Source organism: Mustela lutreola, chromosome 6, assembly GCF_030435805.1.
Source record: "Mustela lutreola isolate mMusLut2 chromosome 6, mMusLut2.pri, whole genome shotgun sequence".
Taxonomy (NCBI): Eukaryota; Metazoa; Chordata; class Mammalia; order Carnivora; family Mustelidae; genus Mustela; species Mustela lutreola.
In genome coordinates, this window is record NC_081295.1 from 53104867 (window position 1) to 53130151 (window position 25285).

The 25285-nt window shown below is 38.3% G+C and overlaps 1 protein-coding gene across 6 annotated transcripts in view; it reads right to left on the reverse strand.

Moving 5' to 3' along the window:
• Positions 1 to 22594, reverse strand: part of SENP6 (SUMO specific peptidase 6) — a 129977-nt gene extending 107383 nt beyond the window's left edge. For all 6 annotated transcript variants that reach the window (XM_059177254.1, XM_059177252.1, XM_059177251.1 and 3 more), the window contains exon 1: positions 22464 to 22594. In XM_059177254.1, coding sequence (XP_059033237.1) covers positions 22464 to 22515 — 52 coding nt within the window. In that variant the 5' untranslated portion in view covers positions 22516 to 22594. The remainder of the gene's footprint in view (positions 1 to 22463) is intronic.
• Between the last annotated feature and the right edge of the window lie 2691 nt (positions 22595 to 25285).

Sequence of the window (25285 nt, forward strand, 5' to 3'; positions counted from 1 at the left end):
CACACACACACACACACACACACAGGAACATTATTCAGCCATAAAGGAATTAAATTTTGATACATGCTACAACATGGATGAACCCTGAAAACATTACAATGAGTTAAATACTAGACGTAACAAATATAACATGACTCCACTTAAATGAGTTATCTAGGATGGGAAAATTCAGAGACAGAAAGCAGGACAGAAGGTAACAGAGGCTGGATAAAGAGAAAAATGGAGAGTTATTTCTTAACTGGTACACAGTTTTCGTTTGGGTTGATGCAAAAGTTCTGGAAATGGGTAGTGGTGATGGTTGTACATTACCGAAATACTTAATGACAATCTAAAATTGTACACTTAAAAATGGTTAAAATTATAAATTTTATGTTATATTTTACAATAAAAAGCTATTTTAAAAGGCAAAAAAAGCCTCTCCATGATGAACAGAATCAAATGTAAATTCCCCCCCAAAAATATAAAATTTCAATACATGCCTCAAAAAGTTTCAAAGAATGTGAGTTCACAACCAAAAATATCATGAAATAGGAAGGAACAAATCACATGAGCAAATCTGAAACTTCCTTACATGCATACTGGAATTCGACAAATAATAAAGAGTATATAATAGAAGCAAGGTTTCTCCCTGTCAGAGAAAACGTTATAAATTAAGCAACAAAGAAAACTACAATGAACTCTATTCATTCTAATAGTACTAGAGTAAGAGTTATCAGTATAAATTCATATTTCTTTAATATACAAACACATAGATAAAAGGAACATATACAGGTATGTCTTGTACCAAGGGTTAGGAGTCTACAAAACTAAGGCTTTGCCTTCTGAGATCTAGAAAACAGTGACACCCCAGAGGCAACAAGCACACTTAACCAGATTTCTAAATATCATTTCTAAATACCATTCTCTAATAAAAGGAGTCTGGGCTCCTAGAAGAAATAACCGATTGCAGGGATGGAGCAGAGAAAATACAAGATCAGTCCAGAGCATTCTGTATGCCAGAAAATAAGGAGGTTTTTTTTTTTTTTTTTTAAGATGGGGTAATGTCAAAAGGTTTCAGGAGCCAAATTGAACCTCCCAACAAACAGGTGAACAAACCTGAAACAATTTTAGCAAAAATAAACAACAGTCCTGGATTATAACCCCCAAAATAAAACAAATATTCACAAATCCATACTGACATAAATGATTGAATAAATAAATTAATTGGGAGAAAAGATCTATCTTCCTTTTTTTTTTAAGTTTTTTTTTTAATTTATTTGAGAGAGAGAGCGAGGAGAAGCAGACTCCCCACCAAGAAGGTAGCCCAATGTGGGGCTTGATCCCAGGACCCCGAGATGATAACCTGAGCCAAAGGCAGACACTTAACCAATTAAGCGACCCAATGCCACCCTATCTTCCTTAAAAAAGAATTCCAAATGATATATGCACAAACTCTTTCCCGCAAGATATGAAACTTAATTCCCTTCCCCTTCAGTATATACTGGACTTATTAACTTGCTTCCAAGAACTAACTACAAAAAGGAGAAAAAAGTAAACTGACAGTGAAAAAAATTTGACAATCATTACCTCAGCCATAAGGTTAACATCAAAAGTGATATCTTATTCATAGGATATACTGTTTAATATGTGATGAAAATGCCATTTCAGTCCTGTGGTCTTCTTCCCCAAAACTCATAATGCCTGTTTAATCACGAGAAAACATCAGATAAACTCAAACTAAAAAACAGTCTACAAAATACTTGACTTGTATGCTTTTAAAACCATCAAGGTTATGAAAAACAAGATTAAGAAACTGTACACACATCAGAGAAGACTAAGGAGATGTAACAACCAAATGCAGTGTGATATCCTGGATTGGACCCTGGAATTAAAAAAAAGACATCAGTGGGGTGCCTGGTTGGCTCAGTGGGTTAAGCCTCTGCCTTCAGCTCAGGTCATGGTCTCAGGGTCCTGGGATGAAGCCCCACATTGGACGCTCTGCTCAGCAGGGAGCCTGCTCCCCCCGCCCACTACCACCTGCCTCTGCCTACTTGTGATCTCTCGGTCTAAATAAATAAAATCTTAAAAAAAAAAAAAAAAAAAAAAGGACATCAGTGAAACAACTAGGGAGATCCAAATAAAGTCTGTTTTAGGTAATGGTATTATACTCACATTAATTTCCAAGTTTTTGACAAACGTACGATGATCATGTAAGGTGTCAACACCACAGAAAGATGCATAAATGGGATACAGAACTCTGTGTAACATCTTTGAAACTTCTCTATGAATTTAAAATTATTCCCCAAAAGGACTTTAGAAAAAAAAAAAAAATCAAACGTAAAATGAACCCGGTTTTAAAAAAGATGGCTAGGGGGCACACGTGTGATTCAGTTAAGTGTCTGCTTTGGCTCATCTTGGGGGTCTGGGATGGAGGACAAGGTCAGGCTCCTAGCTCAGTGGGAGTTTGCTTCCGCTCCCCCTCTGCCTTTACCCTCCATCCTCCGCCGCTTGTGTATATGCTCTCTCTCTCTCTATCAAATAAATAGGTAATATCTTTTAAAAAAAAAAAAAATATGGTTAGGTGAAAAGTTACATTACCAAGACAGAAAAGGTAATGAACTATAATAATTACTAGCCTAATAAAGACTCATGAACCAGCAACTAGTACCCAACAAATGAGTTAGGCAAGTTAATCAAAAAAGTCACTAGGTAGCAAAAAGTCAAGAAATGTTCATTATTTATACACTGAAGGAACTAGGACCCTATACACACAATTCAAATAAATCTAGTCATATGATTTTCTAACTGACAGCAGATTAGAACCTACAAATGAATAAATGAAAGAATAACCTCATGAAAGCGATTATTGTCAATAAAAAAATAAATTATAAAACACAAATTTTAAAAACACGAGTTTAGGGCAACTTGGGAGTAGAAACAAAAACATGAATCCTCAAAAGTCTTTGAGAGTGTTACCATATTTCAATATCCTGCTATGGTTCATTAGAAATAATGAGAGTAGAAAATAATGTCCACTGTACTCCACTTACGAAATTGAGTGGAAGGAGAGATAAAAGTTTGAAGACGGATCCTAGTTAAGTATCACAAATTAAATAAATGCATTTTTTCCATACCCTTCACTAATACAACAGTAATGGAGGGAGGGAAGAGGAAGGAGAAACGCTTAAGAACAAAAAAAAACCAGAAAGGACATAATGGTAAATGAGAGATACAACTAAATTGATGAAAGATTAAAATGGTGGATGGGGAGGAACTGACTTATTAGCTGACTAAATACCTACAAGGTACCTAAATACCTACAATACCTAAATACCTAAATACCTACACAAATATTACCAAACTGGCACAATGAGATCTGAACACTGCTGCATCAATAAAAGAAACTGAATTATTACAAATCTTTACATGAAATATTCAGACCCAAAAGGCCTCTCTATAGCTATTTCCTTAAAAAAAAAAAAAAAAAAAAGGTTATTTGGATTTTACGGGAAATAATATAGTTCTCTGCTGTTACTGCTATTGTTTTTAAGTATACTCTACCCCCAACATGGGACTTAAACTCATGACCCCAAGATCAAGAATCATGTGCTCTGGGGTGCCTGGGTGGCTCAGTCGTTAAGCATCTGCCTTCTGCTCAGGTCATGATCCCGGGGTCCTGGGACTGAGTCCCACATTGGGCTCCCTACTCAGTGGGAAGCCTGCTTCTCCTCCCATACCCCCTTCTTGTGTTCCTCTCTTGCTGTGTCTGTCAAATAAATATATATAATCTTAAAAAAAAAAAATCTGAGCCAACCACACACCCTCTAGTAATTTCTTTCGATCCTCTAAGAAATAGCAACAAATTCATTTTCCCAGAATATTTAAAGAAAGAAAGAAAGAAAGAAACATTCTACAGTTCATTTTGCAAAGTGAGAATACCTAATACCAAACATGACAATGGCATGCAAGGAAGGAAAATTACCACTCTCTCATGGAGACAGATATAAAACCCTAATTAAATATCAGGAAATCAAATCCAGTAATATGTAAAGAGTAATGTATTATAATCAAGTCGAGTTTATTCCAAAAGCAACAGTTAACATTTGAAAATTATAAATATAATTCAAAAAACAAAATCACATCACAACATGTAGAAACCCTAACAGATATTGTAGACATTAATCCAACTCTATCAATAATCATTCTGAGTATCAATGGTTTAGATGCACCAATCAAAAGACTCCAAGTGGATCAAACAAGACTCAACCATATGCCACCTACAAGAAACACATTTTATTTTATTTTAAAGATTTTTATTTATTTATTTATTTGAGAGAGAGACAGTGAGAGAGAGCATGAGCGAGGAGAAGGTCAGAGAGCAAAGCAGGGAGCCTGATGCGGGACTCGATCCCGGGACTCCGGGATCATGACCTGAGCCGAAGGCAGTCGTCCAACCTACTGAGCCACCCAGGTGTCCCCAAGAAACACATTTTAAACAGACACTAAATAGACAAATATAGATTAAAAGTAAAGAGATGGAGAAAAATATACCATGCAAACAATAATCAAAAGAAAGCAGGAGTAACTGTATTTTCAGACAAAGTAGATGTCAAAGCAAGGGAAGTTATTAGAGATAATGGGTACTACATTATACTAACAGTCGATTCTTAAAGAAGACATAATAATCCCTAACAGGTATATACTTAAGAACACTGTTAAACTATGTGAGGCAAAAACTAAAAAACTGTAAGAGAAATAGATGAATCCATTATCACAGCTGGAGACTGTAACATTCCTGTATTGGAAATGTACTGTTCCAGGTGGCAGAGAATCAGTTGAGAACACAAGTGACCCCAGTAATGCTATCAATCAACTGCAGATTACTGACACCTACAGACCACTTCATCCAACAACAGAAAAATCACATTTTTTCTCAAGCTCACATGGAACAATCACAAAGACTACATTCTGGGCCATAAAACTCTTCAATGAATTTATAGGAACAGGGGCACCTGCATGGCTCAGATGATTAAGCATCTGCCTTAGCTCAGGCCATGATCCCAGAGTCCTGGGATGGAGCCCCAATTTGGGCTCCTTGCTCAGTGGGGAGCCTGTTTCTCCCTCTCCCTGCTGCTCCCCTTGCTTGCGCGCGTGCTCTCTCTCTCTCTCTTTCTCTCTCTCTGACAAATAATATCTTAGAAAATCACTTTCCAAAACAGAAAGCACCAAGCCCAGATGGATTAATTGTTGAATTCTATCAAACACTTACGGAAGAAACTGTATCAATTCTCTAACTCTTTCAAAAGATAGAAGCATTCATGAGACCTAATTATCAAACCGGACAGAGACATTATAAGAAAACTACAAACAATATCTCTCGTGAACACAGATGCAAAATATTAACAAACTGAATCCAACAATGTTTAAGAAGAATTATACCCGATAACCAAATGGGATTTGTCCCAGCTTTGCAAGACTGACTAAATATTCAAAAGTCAATTAATGGAATCCATTAAGTCCATGTATAGGCTAAAAAAGAAAAGTCATACAATTACATCAACGGAGGCAGAAAAAGCACTTAAAAAAAAAAAGATTTTATTTATTTGAGAGAGAGAATGAGAGAGAGTGAGAATGTGAGTGGGAAGGTGAGCCTGATCAGGACTCAATCCTGGGAGTCCAGGATCATGACTTGAGCTGAAGGCAATCGCTCAACCAAGCCACTCAGGCATCCCAGAAAAATCACTTGATAAAATTCCACTCCTATTCATGATTTTAAAAAACAAAACAAAAAACATCAGTAAATTAGGAATACCTGGGAATTCCCTAAACTTAATAAAGAAGATCTACAAAAATCTACAGCTAACATTATATATAATGGTGAGAAACTGAAGCTCTTCCACTAAGATCAGGTCCCAGGGGAAAATGATACTCTTGTTCTTTTTCAACACTGCACTAGGAATTCTAGCTAATTCAATAAAACAAGAAAAAGAAATAGGAGGGATATAGACTGAGAAGGAAAAAATAAAACTCTCTTTGCTCACAGAAGATATGATCACTTACATAGTAAATCCAAACTAGTAGGTCAAAAAAACTTTCTGCAACTAATAAGCAATTATAGTTAAGACTGCAGGATACAAGGTTGATACAAAAGTTCATCTGCTTTCCAATATACCAATAATGAAAAAGCAGGATTTTAAATTAAAAACACAATGCCACTTACATTAGCATGCCCCGAAAGATAATACTTAGCTATAAAGCTAACAAAATACATACAAGATCTATATGAGGGAAACTACAAAACTCTAATAAATGAAATAAAAATAAAATGAAATAATATCATGGATAGCACAGTTCAATATTGTCAAGTTACCAATTCTTCCCAACTTTACTTATAGATTCAATGTAACCACAATCAAAATGTCACCAAGTTATTTTGTAGATAGTAAGAAACAGATTCTAAAGTTTATGTACAGAGGCCAAAGGCCCAGAATAGGCAACACAGTACTTATGAAGAACATATCTGGATGACTGACACTACCCAACTTTGCATCTTACTATAAAACTGCAATAATCAAATCAGTATGGTGTTGGCAAAAGAACAAACAAATCAGTGGGAAAAAGCAGAGAGCCCAAAATAGAGCAACATGAACATAAAAGAACTTACCTTTGACAAAGGAGAAAAAGGCAATACAATGGAACAAAAATTAGTCTTTTAAAAAAAATGGTGCTGGAACAACTGGACATCCACATGCAAAAAAAAAAAAAGACCCTAGACACAGAAAAAAAATTCAAAATTGATCATACACCTAACTGTAAAATGCAAACAAAACTATAAAACTCCTACATGATAACACAAGAGAACACCTAGATTACCTTGGATATGACAATGATTTTTAGACACTACATCCAAAGGACACTCCAGGAAAGAACTGATAAATTAGACTTCATTAATATTAAGAACTTCTGGGGGAAAACTCTTACACTATTGGTGGGAACTGTAAACTGGTGCAGCCACTCAAGAGCAGTATGGAGGTTTCTCACGCAGTTAAAAATAGAACCACCCTACTACTCAGCAATTGCACTAGGTATTTACCCTAAGTATACAAAAACACAAATTCAAAGGGGTACACACACCCTGATCTTTATAGCAGCATTATCAACAATACCCAAATTATGGAGAGAGCCCATATGTCCACGGACTGATGAATGGACAAAGATGTGGTGTATATATACAATGGAATATTACTCAGTCATCAAAAAGAATGCAATTTTGCCATCTGCAATGATGTGGATGGAGCTGGAGTATATTATGCCAAGGAAAATAAGTCAGTCAGAAAAAAACAAATACCATGATCTCACTCATATGTGGAAGTTAAAAAAGAAATCAGATGAACAGAAGGGATAAAGGGATAAAGGGAAATAAACCATAACAGACTCTTCAAGAACAAACTGAGGGTTCATGGAGGGAGGTGAGTGAAGGGTATTAGGGAGGACACTTGTGATGAGCACTGTGGGTGTTGTAGTTAAGTGATGAATCACTGAATTCTACTCCAGAAACCAATACTGCACTGTATGGTAACTAAGTAAGATTGAAATAAATAAATAAAGTAGAATCACACTACCACTTAAAAAAGGAAAAAAAAAAAAAAAAAGAAATTCCGCTCTAAAAAAGATAATGTCAAGAAAACTAAAAGACAATCCACAGACTAGGAGAAAATATTTGCAGAAGACAAATCTGATAAAAGTCAACAATAAGGGGGTGCCTGGGTGGCTCAATTGGTTAAGTGCCTGTCTTTGGCTCAGGTTGTGATCCTGGAGGCCCTGGGTTTGAGCCCCATATAGGGCTCCCTCTCAGCAGGGAGTCCACTTATTCCTTTCCCCCCACCTACTCATGCTCTTGCTCTTTTTCTCTTTCTCTCAAATAAATAAATCCTTTTTTAAAAAAGTCAGTAATAAACTTGTTTTCAAAATGGGAAGAGAGGAGGGTTGTAGAATAGGCAAATGGGTGAAGGGGAGTAGGAGATACAGGCTTCCTATTATAGAATGAATAACATGGATAAAAGGCACTGCACGGGGTGCACGTGGTTAAGCGTCTGACACTTGATTTTGGCTCAGGTCCTGATCTCAAAGTCTTGAGACCCAGTGGAGTCTGCTGAAGACTTTCTCCCTCTGCTCTGGCATACCCCCTTCCTGCTCATGCATGCATACATTCTAATATGTAAATAAATCTTTTCAAATAAAAGGCACAGAATAGAGAATATAGTCAATAGTATCATAATAGCATTGTATGGTGACCAATAGTAGCTACACTTGTAGTGAGCATTATGTACAGACTTGTGGAATTACTGTGTTGTACAGTAATTCACAGTAGTGAAACTAATTCACTACTCTGTGTCAACTATTCCTCAATTTTTTAAAAAGGGGCCAAATATCTTAATAGACACCTCACCAAAGATATAAAGATGCCAAATAAGCATATGAAAAGATGCTCTACATCACAGGTCATCAGGGATATGCAAATTAAAACAATGAGATACCACTACACACCTAGCTAAACTCTGAAAACACTGACACCACCAGTTGCTGGTGAGGATGTGGAACAATAAGAATTCTCATTCATTGCAGGTGAGAATACAAAATGGTAGTTTTGTGGTTTCCTGCAAAACTACATATACTGTTAACATACAGCAATTGCACTCCTTGGTATTTAAGGAGTTAAAAACTTACAGCCATAATGAAATCTGCACACAAATGTTTATAGCAGCTTTATCATAACTGCCAAAACTTGGAAGCAACCAAGATTTCCTTCAGTAGGTGAATGAATAATTATGTGCATCCAGACAATGGAATATTATTTCCCGAGGTAGGAATTAGCTATCAACCCATGAAAGACATGGAGGAAACTTATATGCATAATACTAATGGAAAGAAACCAATGTGAAAAAACTACATACTGGGGCACCAGTTATGGTGGCTCAGTTAGTTATGCAACTGCCTTTGGCTCAGGTCATGATCCTGGAATCCCAGGATCGAGTCCTGCATTGGGCTACCTGCTCAGGGGGGAAATCTGCCTCTCCCTCTGACCCTCTCTTCTTCCCCTCTGACCACTCACTTTCAAATAAATAAATTAAATAAGATCTTAAAAAAAAAAAAAAAAGGCCACATACCATATGATTTCAACTATATGACATTCTGGAAAAGGCAAAACTATAGGGACAGTAAAAAGATCAGTAATTTCCAAAAATGTGTTGGGGGAGACAGATTTGAAGGAAAAACAGGTGGAGTACAGAATTTTACGGCACTGAAAATACTCTATATGGTATGTTGATGATGGATACAAGGCATTACACATTTGTCTAAACCCACAGACTCTAAGACAGCAAGAGTGAATCATATTGTAAATATGGACCTTGGGTGATTATGATATGTCAATGTAGGTTTAATTAATCTCTATACTGAACATGGGGCTCAAACTCACAACCCCAAGATCAAGAGTCAGACACTCTTCCACCTGAGCCAGCCAGGTGCCCCTATGTCAATATAGGCTCACCAACTGGAATAAATATACCACTCTGCTGGGAGATGTTGATACAGGTGGGAGCTATGCATGCGTGGAAGTAAAAGGTACACAGAAAATCTTTGTATCTTCCTGGCATCTTTCCTGTGAACCTGAAACTGCCCTTTAAAAAAGGCATTAAAAAAAAAAAGTATTTTGCATGGTTAGGAAAAAAGTCTGTTTTACTTTGCAATTTTTTTGCATATACCACTGTATAAATTTAAGATGTGCAGCATACTGACCTGACTTAAATGTATTGTGAAATTACCACCATAGTAAATTCAGTTATCATCCATCACCTCATATAGACACAAAGCCAAAAGTTCTTTTCCTTGTGATTGACAACTCATCACATGAAAACTCATAAGAAATTTTCCCCGTGATTATTTACTCTCAAGAACTTTTAAAAGTGCTGCACAGGAATGTTAACTGTAGTCATCATTTTGTACATTAAATCCCCAGGACGGGAAGTTTGTACCTTCTGACCATCTTCTCCAAGTCTCCTACCCTTCACCTCATTCCCTGCCTCAGATAATCAGAAATCTGATCTCTTTTTTCTAGATTCCACATATAAGTGAGATCACACAGTATCTTTCTGTCTGACTTATCTCACTTAGCAAAATGCCCTCAAGGTCCACATATGTTGTCACAAATTGCAGATTTCCTTATTTTTTATGAATGAATAATATTCCATTGTATATATGTACTACAACTTCCTTATCCATTCACCTGTCAATGGACACTTTGGCCTTTTCTATGTCTTGACTATTATAAATTATGCTACTATGAATATGTGGGTGCAGTTATCTCTTTGACATAGTGGTTTTTAAAAAAGTTTTTACATACAGTGTAGCATTAGTTTCACGTGTAAAATATAGTGATTCCACACTTCCATATAACACCCAGCGCTCATCACAAGTACATTCCTAATTCTCATCACCTATTTAATCTTTACCCACCTCCCCCCCGACACTGTTTCCTTCAGATATATTTTGAATGATGAGTGGAGAGGACGAATGGAATGGTGAGTGACAGTTGAGCACCTTTTCATGTATCTGTTGGCCATCTGTAGGTATTCTTTGGAAAAATGTCTATTCAAGTATTTTCTCCATTTTCTTTCTTTCTTTCTTTCTTTTTTTTTTAAATGGTGCCTGAACTCACAGCCCTGAGATTAAGACCTGAGCTGAGATCAAGGTTGGATGATTAACCAAATGAACCACCAAGATACTCCTTTTGTCTACTTTTAATTGGATTATTTGGATGTTTCTGCTAATGAGTTATAGGAGTTCTTTGTATATTTTGGATATTAATCTTTTATAATATATCACTTGCAAATATTTAATAAAGTCTTTAAAATATCTCTTAATATAAAGTAACATAATATACATACTACAAACAGATTTCCTAATTCTGTTAACCTGACCTGTATACCTGACTGGCACTCCTGTTCTCATAAAAACTAAAGAACAGTAATTATTAAAACAAAAAAGTTATAATACAAAGGACCAAAAGACCAAAGGATGTCTTACATCACAAGAAGCACAAGCCACTGGGGGAAAAACAACAACAAATAACTATGGTACATTAAAATATTCTGTTCATAAATTATTTCATTCATTAAAAAATAATTTCATAAGATATATGTTCAATTCATATAATTCAACCAATTCATATAATTCAACCAATCCAATTTACTGTCCAGAGTATATAATGAACCCCAACACTCCAAAAGAAAAACAAAATACGTATAAGATATGAATGAGCAAATAAGAACAGAACATAAAATAACCCTACAAGCACAAAAACAAACTTATGGGGTATTTTGTTTACTTTACTCATGTGCCCCAAACTCACAGAATAGGGATTAACTCTAGGTGGGCACTCTCTCTCTATATATATTCTTTAAAGATTTTATTTATTTGAGAGAGAGACAGTGAGAGAAGGAACACAAGTGCAGAGAGCTGAGAGTAAGCAGGCTCCCCACTGAGCAGGGAGCTTGATTGCTGGGCATGATCCCAGATCATGACCTGAGCTGAGTTGAAGGCTTAAGGACTGAAACATCCAGGCACCACTGGCACGAGATATTTTTTGAATACTGAGGGAACGATTAATTAATAGTTTTTTTTAATGCAGCAATAAAGATACTTAATCTCACTATAAACCAGAGTATTATAAATTAAAAACACCATCTGATAATCCCATCAGATTAGCAAAAAGTAAAACACCAAACACTGTGAAGTGGGTGACGATGTGCATAAATTAGAAAACTTTTTTTTTTAAAAGATTTTATTTATTTATTTGACAGAGAAAGAGAGATCACAGGTAGGCAGAGCAGCAGGCAGAGAGAGAGGGGGAAGCAGGCTCCCTGCTGAGCAGAGATCCTGATGTGGAGCTTGATCCCAGGACCCTAAGATCATGACCTGAGCCAAAGGGAGATGCTTAACCCACTGAGCCACCCAGGCGTCCCGGAAAACTTCTTTTTTTATTAACATTTTATGTTCTAAGATTTTATTTATTAGAGAGAGAGTGCCCTTGAGCAGGGGCATAGAGAGAGGGAGAAGTAGACCACGCCTGCTGAGCAGGGAGCCCAACAGAGAGCTTGATCCAACGACCCTAGAATCATGACCTGAACCAAAGGCAGATGCTTAACCGACTGAGCCACCCAGGCACCCCTAAACTGGATAACTTAAAAAGTGTTAGTCTAAACACTTGGGGATCATTTTGACAATACCTACATGAAGCTGAAATTGCACATGACCTAATAATTTCATCACTAAGGGATATACTAGATCATGTGTTAGCAAAGTATGGCCCTGCCAAATCTGGCCTGCCGTCTGTTTTTATGAGGCCCATGAGCTAAGAATGGCTTTAACATTTTTAAATGGTTGGGGGGAAAATCATGTTTCATAACATATGAAAATTATATGCAATTCAAATTTCAGTGTCTATCAAGTTTTACTGGCACAGCCATACTCATTTGCTTATGTCTCATCTATGACTGCCTTCTTGCTAAAATAACAGCATTGAGTAACTGCAACACGGTAAATTCAGATTGCAAAGTGTAAAATATTTACTATCTGGCCTTTTACAGTAAAAGTTTGGTGACCTCTGCCCTAGACACACACACACACACACACACACACACACACACACGTAAAAGTAAAAAGATTTCACAGTAGCAATATGAAACACATGACAGTATACACAGTAGCAATGTAATAATAAAAAGATGGATACAACCTAAATTTCCACAAACAGGGATGTATAAACTGTAGTATATTCATATTAGGAAATCCTAAATGGCAATGAATATGGAAGTACTAGAGGAGCACCTGGGTGGCTCAGTGGGTTAAAGCCTCTACCTTCGGCTCAGGTTGTGAGCTCAGGGTCCTGGGATCGAGCCCCACATCGGGCTCTGTGCTCAGCAGGGAGCCTGCTTCCCCCTCTCTCTCTGCATGCCTCTCTGCCTACTTGTGATCTCTCTGTCAAATAAATTAAAAAAAAAAAAATGCAAGTACTAGAATAATTCTCATAACATTAATCTCTCAACCAATGCAGTAAGAATGAAAAATTTCTGCAAGGTGTAAAAAAATACAGAATGTAATTCATAAAATGTTCTAAGACATGCAAAATAATTTACAAGCACAGGGTCTAGAGATACATACATAAAGAATAAAAAAGTACATGGGGTGCCTGGGTGGCTCAGTGAGTTAAGTGTCTGACTCCAGATTTTGTTTTGGTCATGATCATAAAGTTGTGAGATCGAGCTCCTCATCAGGCTCCACACTCAGCCTGGAATCTGCTTGAGATTCTTTCTCTCCCTTTCGCTCAGCCTTTCCCCCCACTCACCCATGTATACTCTTTATAATAAATAAATTAATTTTTAAAAAAAGAGAAAAGAGTAAAAGACAATGAACTGCATGAGGAAGATAACTACCAAATCAAGGACAATAGTTACCCCTGGAGGTAGAGGATGCAAAAAGGATGGGGATCACCCCAGCTTCAACTGTACTGGTAATGTTTTCTTTAGTCTAGTAAGTATTCTTAGGAAATATTTCCCAATAATTTTTAAACTATCACTATAAGGTTGGAAAAATAAGAGGGGTGCCTGGTGGCTTAGGTGGTTAAGTATCTGTCTTCAGTTCATGTCATGTTCCAGGAGTCCTAGAACTGACTCCTGCATCAGGCTCCTTGCTCAGCAGGGAGTCTAGTCTGTTTCTCCCTCTGCCTCTGCCCCATGCACCACTCACAGGCATGCAGTTGCTCTCTCTCTCTCAGAAAAATCTTTAAGAAAAATAATGAAAAATAGGATAAATTTTTAAAAGGATCACTATGATAGAATTTCTGAAACTTAGAAGTATAAGAACAATAAAAAATAAATAAATAAAGAGGATTAAATGCAAATGTCAGAAAATCTCAATTAAAGCAATTTCAGGTGATTCTATAGCAGTATAGCCCCAGTCTTCCTCAAGAACCTGTCAGGATTCTCCAAGGCAGTCTCTTGGAGCTCTGACCAATCATGTTACAAGTCTGAGTACCCTGCTGAAGAGACAATGTGAACAGGCCTTTACACTACATGGAGAGACAAAAGCCTACCTTTCAATACCCACCAGAGTCAGACATTTAAACGAAGCCATCTTGTAACCTCCAGACCAGTCAAACTACCACTGAAAAACACTCACAGATGCTACATGAAGCAGAAAAATCACCCAGCTGAGGTGATTCTCTCTATAAAACATTTGTACTTTGCACAGAAGACCAAGAGATTATCCAGTACTACTTCAAGATGAAGTCTGAATATGGGAGTGATACGAAATTAAACTTCTCTGGGAGTCACCAAAACCACACATCCTTTGCCTCAGGATCCAGTTACTGTTTGGAGTTCTCTTGGTTTATCTACCTACTTCTTCATTCCATTCAGTGCGTTTCTACGGATCTTTTGGCAGGATGCCAGCATATACTTAGTTTTGTCCAAGGTCATGATCAGGCAGCTGTCTGGTGCTGCTGGTGTTTCTGAAAGCCCCCAATCTTCTATAGAACAGAAATATCAAGTGGTGGTATCTTATCCCAAAGTAATGCAGTTGGTTCTACCTTAACACGGAAAACACAATTCTAAGAACTCAGTTATCTCAAGCCTAATGTACACAAAATTGCACAGCCAGGACATTAACAACTCAGAAATGATTGTCGTATTGTTCCTTCTGCTCCAAAGAAAGGTGAGAAGATCATCAGAGTAAGAGATGGCTGCAGTATACAGGGAAGTGGACCAATGACACTTTAATTCTGAACATTAAATGCAGAATTCAACAAGAAAAAAATTGAAAGAGTTTCACAGTAAGCTTAAATTAGGGGGTAAATTTTAGAAACAGATAAAGCTTGTAAATAGTGAAGATAAAGGAGACTCAAGAGTTGGTACTGAAACTGTGAAGGAAAAGCTGATATTCTCAGACTTAACCGCTATTAGGAAAAAACTAAATCATTCTTTGATAAATGCCCTATGATGATAATAGCGGAGACCAACCTAGGGTAAAGAAATGATTAAATGACAAAAATACCTGGAATCCCATTTCATCCAAACATAGGAGTTACGGAGGCAGGGAAGATACTGTTTTTATGGAGGTAGAGTCAAAGTAGTATCTTCACCATGTTTTCAAGATTTAGTGGCAGATTCATACATAGGAGGTTGTGGGGTAGAAAGTTTACAGATTTTTGAATCTGTAAAGACAACACGGTTACTACATTGTCTACAAAAAGTCTCAAGGAATTTCTAGCTCTTTATGTCCTAAAAAATGGTTTTAATCTTTGCAGAAAATGAAGAAGTGAATTTACTATTTATTGGACACAGTACTGCTTTTTTTTCTCCCTGCTCTATTTCAAAGATTATAATATAGTTAATGTGGGGGTGGGGAGGGAACTCAACCATACTAAAAACCAAACATAAAATGTATATGAAATAGCAAAACACCTCCAAAGGCGAGATCAGAATATCATTTATTGTATTACTAATCAAACCTTTAACTTCAGATGGCCTCAGAGCAATTGTTGTTAACTTGGAATAAGGCAGTGTCTACATGTCCCCATTTGCCTAGAACTGTCCCACTTTTAGCACTGAAAGTCAGTATCCTCAGGAGACAAGAGGTCCTAATTTTTGCTGACTGGATGCAGAAAATTCTGTGAAGTACAAAACCTAAGATAACCCAAAAAGTAGGAGCTGATGCAACACCATTTTTAGTGTCAAATGGATAGTGCATAGCTTATCTACCTTCTGTACTTACTTTCTGCCTTTCTTTGTTGTTTTAGCTGATGTTTGCAACCATAATTTGCAGTTCAGAGTAAGAGATCACCATCCATCCACGCTGCATCATTCTCAGCAATATATACAACTTAGATGGGTCGTAATTGTGCTCATTAATATTGTGTCTTTGACTTTGTACAGACTGTTGTGTTTTGTATTGACATAGTGTTAGTTTAATTTTTAATATAAATTATGTGACCATGCTTCCTAAGAGTTTAGGTAATGACAAAGAGAAAGATTACAATAACAACTCCCATGACCCACACATCACTCAATGAACAAAAAAGGAAAGAAAAGTTTCAATATTCTTCCTCCTTTCTTATTTCCACTTATGTGGATTCAGAAATTCTTCAATCAGTCCCTTACCAAAGAAAAGTTAAACCAATAACTGTTTATGTTGCTATTTTTATCTGTGAAACAAATTACAAATTGTGTGGCCAACTTTGTTCTGTCTTTCTGTAGCTTCCCAAATTGCCCAGATATCAGAAACTTTTGGATCTTGTAAAGCTGTCATTTTCAAGTTTAAGAAATACAGTAACTTTGTTGAAAGAATTAAAAAAAAAAAAAAAAAACCAGGGACACCTGGGTGGCTGTCAAGCATCTGCCTTCAGCTCAGGTCATGACCCCAGGGTCCTGGGATCATGTCCTGCCTAGGGCTCCTTGCTCAGCAGGACCTGCTTCTCCCTCTGCCTGCTGTTCCTGCTGCTTGTGCTCTCCTCTCTCTCTTTGACAACTAAATAAAATCTTAAAAAGAAAACCAGGTAAATGGGAGAGGAAAGGTACCTGTGTAGATTAAAGAGGACTACAAATTCTTTGCCACTTTTCCCACTGAATGATAGTCCACTTCCCCTCCCACTAATTTGAGGTTGATTCTGTGACCTGTTTTGCCAACAGATATGGCAGAAGTGACTGGGTAATTTCTGAAGTTGGGCCTTAAGAGATCTGTGACTTCTGCTTTTACCATTTTAGAGTGCTGCTTCATCAATTACTGATAATTTCCTATTATTTTTCCTTCTCTTGTCTAGCCCTTTTCTCAAAGGAAAAGTAGGCAGAAGGAAGAAAGGGTAAAGCAAAGGGATAAAAAAGGGAGGGAAAGAGGAAAGAAGGAAGGAAAAGCTGAAGGAAGTTTAGGCTAGAAGTCAAATCATGAGCTCCAGTTCTGATTTTCCCACTGACTTCTTCTAGGTTACATAACCCCTCTACAACTCTTGATTTCCTCAAATACTCAACACAGTTAAGTAATGGTAACAGAAACAATCAATTTACGGAAGTGTAGACATGTGGACTATATAATTTCATTCCCTCTTGCCTCTCTGACTACACCAGTTAACCTACAACATCAAGAGCAATCAACTGGCTGGCTCAGTCAGTAGAGCACACAACTCTTGATCTCCAGGTTATGAGTTCAAGCCCCATACTGGGTGTCTAGATTACTTAAAAGGTAATAAAATGTAAAAAAAAAAAAAAAAAAATCTAAAAACCCCACAACAATTAGTTAATACTCAGAAAGAGAAGGTTGTAACTGAAAGAAAAACAGTAAAATGAATTCAAATAAAAATGAAGGCAAAAAACAGCATGAAGGTTCCTCAAAATGTTGAAAATAGAACTGCCCTATGACCCAGCAATTGCACTATTGGGTATTTACCCTAAAGATACAAACGTAGTGATCCAAAGGAGCACGTGCACCCGAATGTTTATAGCAGCAATGTCCACAATAGCCAAACTATGGAAAGAACCTAGATGTCCATCAACAGATGAATGGATCAAGAAGATGTGGTATATATACACAATGGAATACTATGCAGCCATCAAAAGAAATGAAATCTTGCCATTTGCGACAACATGGATGGAACTAGAGCGTATCATGCTTAGCGAAATAAGTCAAGCAGAGAAAGACAACTATCATATGATCTCCCTGATATGAGGAAGTGGTGATGCAACATGGGGGCTTAAGTGGGTAGGAGAAGAATCAATGAAACAAGATGGGATTGGGAGGGAGACAAACCATAAGTGACTCTTAATCTCACAAAACAAACTGAGGGTTGCTGGGGGGAGGGGGTTTGGGAGAAGGGGGTGGGATTATGGACATTGGGGAGGGTATGTGCTTTGGTGAGTGCTGTGAAGTGTGTAAACCTGGTGATTCACAGACCTGTACCCCTGGGGATAAAAATATATGTTTATAAAAAATAAAAAATTTTTAAAAAATGAAGGCAATATGAAAGAGAAGGAAAGCAAGAAAAGGAAGTCTTCTCTTCCCTAAGAAAATCAATATAATAATACCAACTAACACATAATGCTTGGGATTATATGCCTGGAATTGTTCTAAGAATCAAACATACAATAATACATTTAATGTTCATGGCATCTTTATGAGGTAATTATAATTACTATCCTTGATTCACAGATATAAAAGCACAAAGAGGTTAAGAAATCTATCCAAGATCACACAACTAGTAAGTAAGAACTAAATGTTGAATCCTGGCCTTCTGGCTTCTGAGTTCATGTTCTCATTGCATTTCTAATGAAAAATGCCATACTAAGGGATGTTCTACTCTACTGTCCCCCATGAGTACACGAAATCAATTCAACTGGGAGGATACCAGGAAATAAAAATTCTTACTTAAGGAGTTAAAAAGGAATGGTAGTGTGATTAGTTTCTAAATGTTGCTCAATAAATACCTGCTGAATGAATGAAGGAAAAGAAAAACTGCCAACCTATTATCAAATGTAGAAAAGGGGTATGAGTCAACCTTACATGTATAGAAGAGAAAGAAACGAAGAGAAAAAGAAGTTCAATGTAAGTTGTAGCCTAACTAAATTCATACAATTTTAGTGTGATACTATACTAAAAAAATTAAATACAATAGTAGCCTTAAATACAAAAGTCTCCTTTTCCCTAATGAAGTCAGAAAAGGAAACAGAATTAATATTTTACTTAGTTATAAGGAAATAAAACACAATTTAGAAGACGGATGACAAACAGGCACCTCAAACTTAATTTGACCAAAGCAGAGGCATAAACTTCTCATTCCTCCACCAGTCTACTTTATTTCAGTATATGGAATTACCCCACAACACCAACCAAAATTCTCAAAATACAATCCATCAAGAAGTTAGGTCAACTCTACATCCAAACATATCTTCAGTCTAACCACTGTTCCCCAAGCTCCACTGCTACCATTCTAACTAAACCCCTCTGATGGTTTTACACAATGCTATATTCATATATTCATATTTAATAATTCTATAATTACTCACTATTCACTACTCTAATGGTAGTCACCATCTGTTATCATAAAACATTATTACAGTATTACTGACTATATTCCCTATGCTGTACTTTTCACCTGTGATTATTTTACAATTGAACGGTTTTTTACCTCCTAGTACTTTTTTTTTTAAAGATTTTATTTATTTATTTGACAGACAGACATCACAAGTAGTCAGAGAGGCCGGCAGAGAGAGAGGGAGAAGCAGGCTTCCTGCTTCTCTGAGCAGAGTCCAGTGCAGAGCTTGATCCCAGGACTCTGGGATCATGACCTGGGCTGAAAGCAGAGGCTTTAACCCACTGAGCCACCCAGGCGCCCTCTCCTAGTACTTTTTATCTACTAATCTATTCTAACCCCTCTATTTTAGAGTACTCCAATATTCTAACTCATGTCCCTGCTTTTTTTATTCCTCTTCTCTACTTCATTGTACACAGAACAAAGTGATTTTTTAAAAAAGATAAATCACTCCTTGGCTCCAAACTCTTCAATGACTTCCCATTTCTTAGAATAAAATAAAAATCATCACCTTGGCAAATAGATCTGCTGCCTCTCTTTTTTAGCACTCTCTCCTTTTTGTTTCAGCCATAATGATCTCCTTTTTGTTTCATAAATGGAACCATGTGTCATCTCAAAACTTTACAGGCATCATCCTCTCGGCCATACTCTGAAATACCTCATAGTTAAGGTGTTACCAAATTAAGGTGAATTAAGGTGTCACCTCCTCAGAAGGGCCTTTCCTGATTTTAATACTATGTAAAATGGCTTTTCCACTCCTTTATTTGCTCTGTGTATTTCTTCCAGTCTGTATCATACTGCTATCATCTTGTTTATTTTATTAACAACAAATCGTTCCAAGTGCAAGAAATATGATGGTGAAAAGACAAAGTCACTATTTTCATGGAGGTCATATTTTAGTAGGATTGAAAAGCATAAATTTATCAAGTGATAAATAAATACAGTATAAGGGAATACCATGTTGTTTGTACAATGCCTAGCACAGAACAGGTGGCTATAAATACCTGATGAGTAAATGAAAATCTACTTCAGTTTTTTTCAGTACTTCTACCAGAGTAAGGAAAGTATGCTCTATTGATGTTTAAATATTAAATCCTAAGGCTTATGGGGAAATATTCTGAAAACATAAGCATGGTATAGTACAAAATGTATAGCAAGTTACGGTGAAGTATTTTATTATTCAAAGTATAAAGAAAAGAATTTAAAAAAATACAAGAATCATTCCATTTATTTAGAAAGACTCAGTACAATATATAAAAATCAGATATGAGAAACTGAAATCCTTGCTTTCTCTTATGCTCATATTGTAACAAGTTACTGTCTGCTTTCTTTATGAGAATGCTAAAGGAGTATGGTGAAACTCAAAATTTATTGTAACTGTACATTCCTAGACCCTTAAGTTAGACTCAACTAAAAGCAACAGTTTAAAATTCACCATCAGCTTCCTATTTGCTGGCTTTTTTTTACGCTCTTTCCATCTTCCCTATGTTCATCTAGTCAAAATTATGAACTGAATCAGGGGCGCCTGGTTGGCTCAGTCAGTTTACCAGCTGCCTTCAGCTCAGAGCATGATTCCCAGCATTCTGGGATAAGACAACATCAGGCTCCCTGCTCAGCAGGGAGGGAGTCTGCTTCTCCCTCTCCCTCAGCTGCTCCCTCTGCTACTGCTCTCTTGCTCATGCTCTCTCTCAGATAAATAAATAAAATCTTAGAAAAAAAATTTTTTAAACTGAATCAGAAGACTGTAGAAGTCCAAAACTTACTGCAGTACAAAAATACAATCAATCTTCTGCATACTGAATGTATTAGTAAGTATCCATCAACAAGCCATCTTTGGAGGTTCCAATATCAAAACAAAAAACAACAGCAGAGCACCACCTGTAACACAAGCTGCACCACTCTCAGTCTCTGACAGGTTATCTATTCTGGTCAAACAAGAATGGAGGTAGAACGGAGGTAATATGAAACAAACCCAGAAAAACAGAAGCTTTCCACATCTTCTTATTAGAATCTCATAAAGCTCTCATCACCTTTAAGTTTGTTTTTCTGTTTGGTTTTGCTTTGCTATACTCAAGGAAGAATTAAGAAAATTAAGCTTTCTTTCTCTATCTGCCCCTATCTGTTAGGCCCAATTGGTTCATTAGCGTAATACTGAGGACCTCTGTGGTCCAGGTACTGTTCCAGGTGCTGTTAATAACCGTAAGCAAGGCAATACCTACTCCTCTACACCCTCTTATAGAATACCTGTAGCACAATTAAAATACACTTTCTTAATCCAGAAACATTTCTAATTATTTTTTTAAAAATACTGCTTATACTGTATATGAAAATTATCTTTGTGAAATTATCCAGAGTGGCTAATCCTTTTTAACAATCACTGGCCAGTAAACTTATTTTTCTAAACATATTTGTGAACTCACTTTATATTTAAATAATGAACCCATAGTGTAAACAATGGACCCATACTCAAATTCAGCAATGTGATGAACATTCAAGTTCCTGGTCCACAACCACAACGAATTTACGAGAATTTGGGTGGGGGGTGGGAGGGTCCTTACTTACATGGGCAAAGAACCAATATTGTCACCCATTACCACCATTCACAACAATAACATACAGCCCTTCTTAAGACTACTTAGTCCCACCTACAGCAAATGTTTAACTTTCCCTCACAAGTGAATAAAAATGGAACCACCCAAACTTTGTCTATTAGCTTTGGAGACCGTCCCCAAATTGACATTGTGAATCTCCTTCTCTACTTTCAGATAAACTATTTCATAAAATATCCTGAACAAAACACATTTCGTAAGAATATCAGACATGGCCAGACTTAATCGGAATACTGGCTGCAAAAGGAAGCCTGAAGCTCTGCGAAACAGAAAATAGCAGAGGACGTATATAAAACATACCCAAGTAAAACTACCTAACTGCCCCTCAATTTCACCCGACCTTAGCAATCTTTAACTTTTTCCATGAACACCGAACAAGATCGGAACGCTATCTGCTCTCATCTTTAGGCCATCACCAAAATATTTCAAAATGTCAAAGACTTAACCCGTGCACTCTCAAAGGGCACCCACCAATTCCAGCTCGTATCTGGATCCACCTGCGCCCCCTCGGCTCGGTGTGCCCGGGCCAAGCCCCCCGCATCCGCGGACTCGAACCCAACGCGCTCGCAGCACATTCCCTCCCCGCCATCGCCCCAGCAGCCCCCGCCCCCCGGTGCCTCTGCCACCTCCCCCACCCCCCACACCCACCCAATGCGAATAACTGAATATCCGGAGACCAGGAGGCCACACTTTCCTGTATTTCCCCATCCCTCCCCCTGCAGGAGCAGAAATAGACGTACCTTCCAGAAAAGTAATCTCCCCAGCGCTGCCACCGCTCTTGCCAGCCGCCATCTTCCTCCTCCCACGCCGCCTCTTAATCCATGGCCCACACCACCGCCGCGGTCGCCGGGATGAGGGGCCGCGCCGCCGGAGGGTAGCCGCCGCAGGGTTGCGGGCCTAGAACTCGGCCGTCAGGGGGGCGGTGCTCCCACGTCCAGATGGGCCTACACAAAAGGAGGCCAGGCGCTCCTGGGCCTATCCGCGGGCTGGCGGGTGGCGAGGCCCGCGGCCTGGGCTTCTCCTCAGGCCCCTCCGGGGGAACGCGAGCGGCGGCGACGGCGACGGCGCTTCCCGGGCCCGGTTCCTCTCGGCCCACGACTCCCCATCCACCGCCTACCCAGGCCGCCTGAGACGCTCTCCCCAGCCGCGGGCCCCAGGAAGAGAGGCTGAAGGCGAGCCCACAAACACACCTCCCTTCGTCCCGGGCCGTAAAATGGCCGCAGCCGCCGCGCCGGGGCGGCTAGGTTTTCGCGACCGTCAGGCGCCCCCAGGCCCTCTGCTCCCTCTGCAGCCGTCGCCGCCGCTACGGCCGTCCGCCCACCCCGCCCAGGCGTGAATGCATCAGCGGAGGCCTTTGCGACTGTCCATGTGGACAGGGGTGGGTCTCCTCTGCCACCGCCTCGCGTCCGTCGCCACAGCAGCTCCAGCCGCCGCCGCCGCCGCTGCCGCTCCTCCCCCACGGGCGCTGGAGCTGCCGCCCGGCTCCCGCCCCCACCCCGACGCGGCCGCCCCCAGCGCCGCTCCCCCTCTGGAGCCCGGGCTCCGCTCGCGGGCAGAGCAGTCTGCAGCGCCGCACCGAACGCCGACTTGCGGCTCCCGCCGCTCTGGCTCTCCGTAGGGCCGGCCCTGCGCGGCACCGACTCGGCCTGGACACGTTTCGCCCAAAGTCTCGACCGCGAGGGCCCCATGGCAGACTTGGTGTGTGAGCGCTTCTAAGCCAGGCCGGTGATCAGTTTGGTTTCTGTGGCACCACAATTGCCTCAAAAATGTTAAAAGTTCCTTTCTTTGACCAGGTATTAGAATTTAAACCATAGCCAACTGAAGAGAGAAGCTATAGTGGAGTAGTGTAATCACATGTTCAGAAAATGACTCTTGGTCCCCCTATATTTTTTAAAAGGTTATCGAAATAATATATCAAGGTAGATTCTACAGTACATTTTGGATGACAATGTAAAAAAAACAATGCTGTTGTATGTGCCTAAGATTTCAAAAACCATTCCCTACCTTACAAAGTCAGGCCTTATAATTGATTGCAGGTGATTATATCACGTTTGCTTTTCCTTCTTTTCCTTTTTCCTTTGGCTTTTTAAAATTATAAAAATAAGACATTCTTTAATGAAAATCCACAATACAGAAAAGGAAAGAAGTTATGCTTAGTTTCACCACCAAAACTCAATTCCTTTAGGTGTGTAGTCCTCTAAGCGAACATTTTTCTTAAATCCCTCACTATCCCTCTTTAAAAAACAAAAATCCCTGTGTGTCAGTGAAAATTCAACAGCTAAGACGATGCAGAAAAACCATGATTCTGTGCGATCTTTGAGGAATGAATTGTTCTAATTAGTTTAATTGTCCTGTTAGCTAAGGCATTAGCCGAAAACCTTTCCCTTTAAAGCTTCTGTTAACATCTTATCCTAAAATGAATAATCTTTCCTAGTTTTTCAAAAATAATATAATGAATATAATTTATTATACTTTATTTGTGTTATTTGAGTATATTGAATGATCTGGTTGTTATGCTCTATGACATAGAGTCTGTGCCAGTGACAGTATAATACTGAGGCGTGTAGATAATAGACAGATGTGGGTGACTGGACTCATTTGTACAGACTACAAAATGCAGTTTTAAAAAATAATCTCTGATTTAAAAATACATGTACACTGCCTTTGAGGATGGGAAAAGGTGCCAGAAGTCAAGGAATATGGGTGGCCTCTGGAAGCCAGCTTCCAGGAAAGGCAAGGAAACTGATTCTGCCTTTGAACTTAAAGAAAGCAAAGCAAGCATCTTGATTTTAGCTCAAGAAAATAACGAGTTGGACCTCTGACCTTGTAGAACTGTAAGGTAATACATTTTTGTTAAGTTGCTAAATTAGTGCTATTTTATTACAGCAGCCATAGAAAACTAATATACATATGGAATGGGTAACAAGGTGGAGTTATAGAAAAGATGTCTTTTAATCAATCTGATTTAGGATTTTAAGACCAGTCCATTGTTTTATTTTGTGTGTGTGTGAATTTCAGCTAATCTCTATGGGAGCACATAATTCCAACTTTGAAAGTGTGGCATCAAAATCACTTGGAAGGGCTTGTAAAACAGTGGGGCTCTGCCCCACCCCTAGAGTTTCTGATTCAGTGGGTCTGGAGTGCACCTGAAAATTTGCATTTTTATTAAGTTCCCATGTGATACACAATGCTGCTGATTAGGGGACCACATTATAAAGATCACTAGATTAAACAATCTCAAATTCCTTTCTGTTCAGTTTAATTTAGTCTATGAGTCTGCAATTACAAGTGAAAATGATCACTTTCCATATTCAAGTGTAAGATTAAAGATATTTTCAGGAATCACTACTCTTACATATATATGAACCGTATCCATTGAGAATTGATAGTATCATGTATCTCTTTATTTAGATATTCAGGCCTAGAAAACTTCAAATTGAGGACATGTCCCTGAAATGTAGATATATTTAGTATAAATATTTAAATATATATTTAGTATACTTACAAATACGCAGTTAGTAGCCCTTCTTTATACGTTTTGAAAGACACCCACGGATGTAGC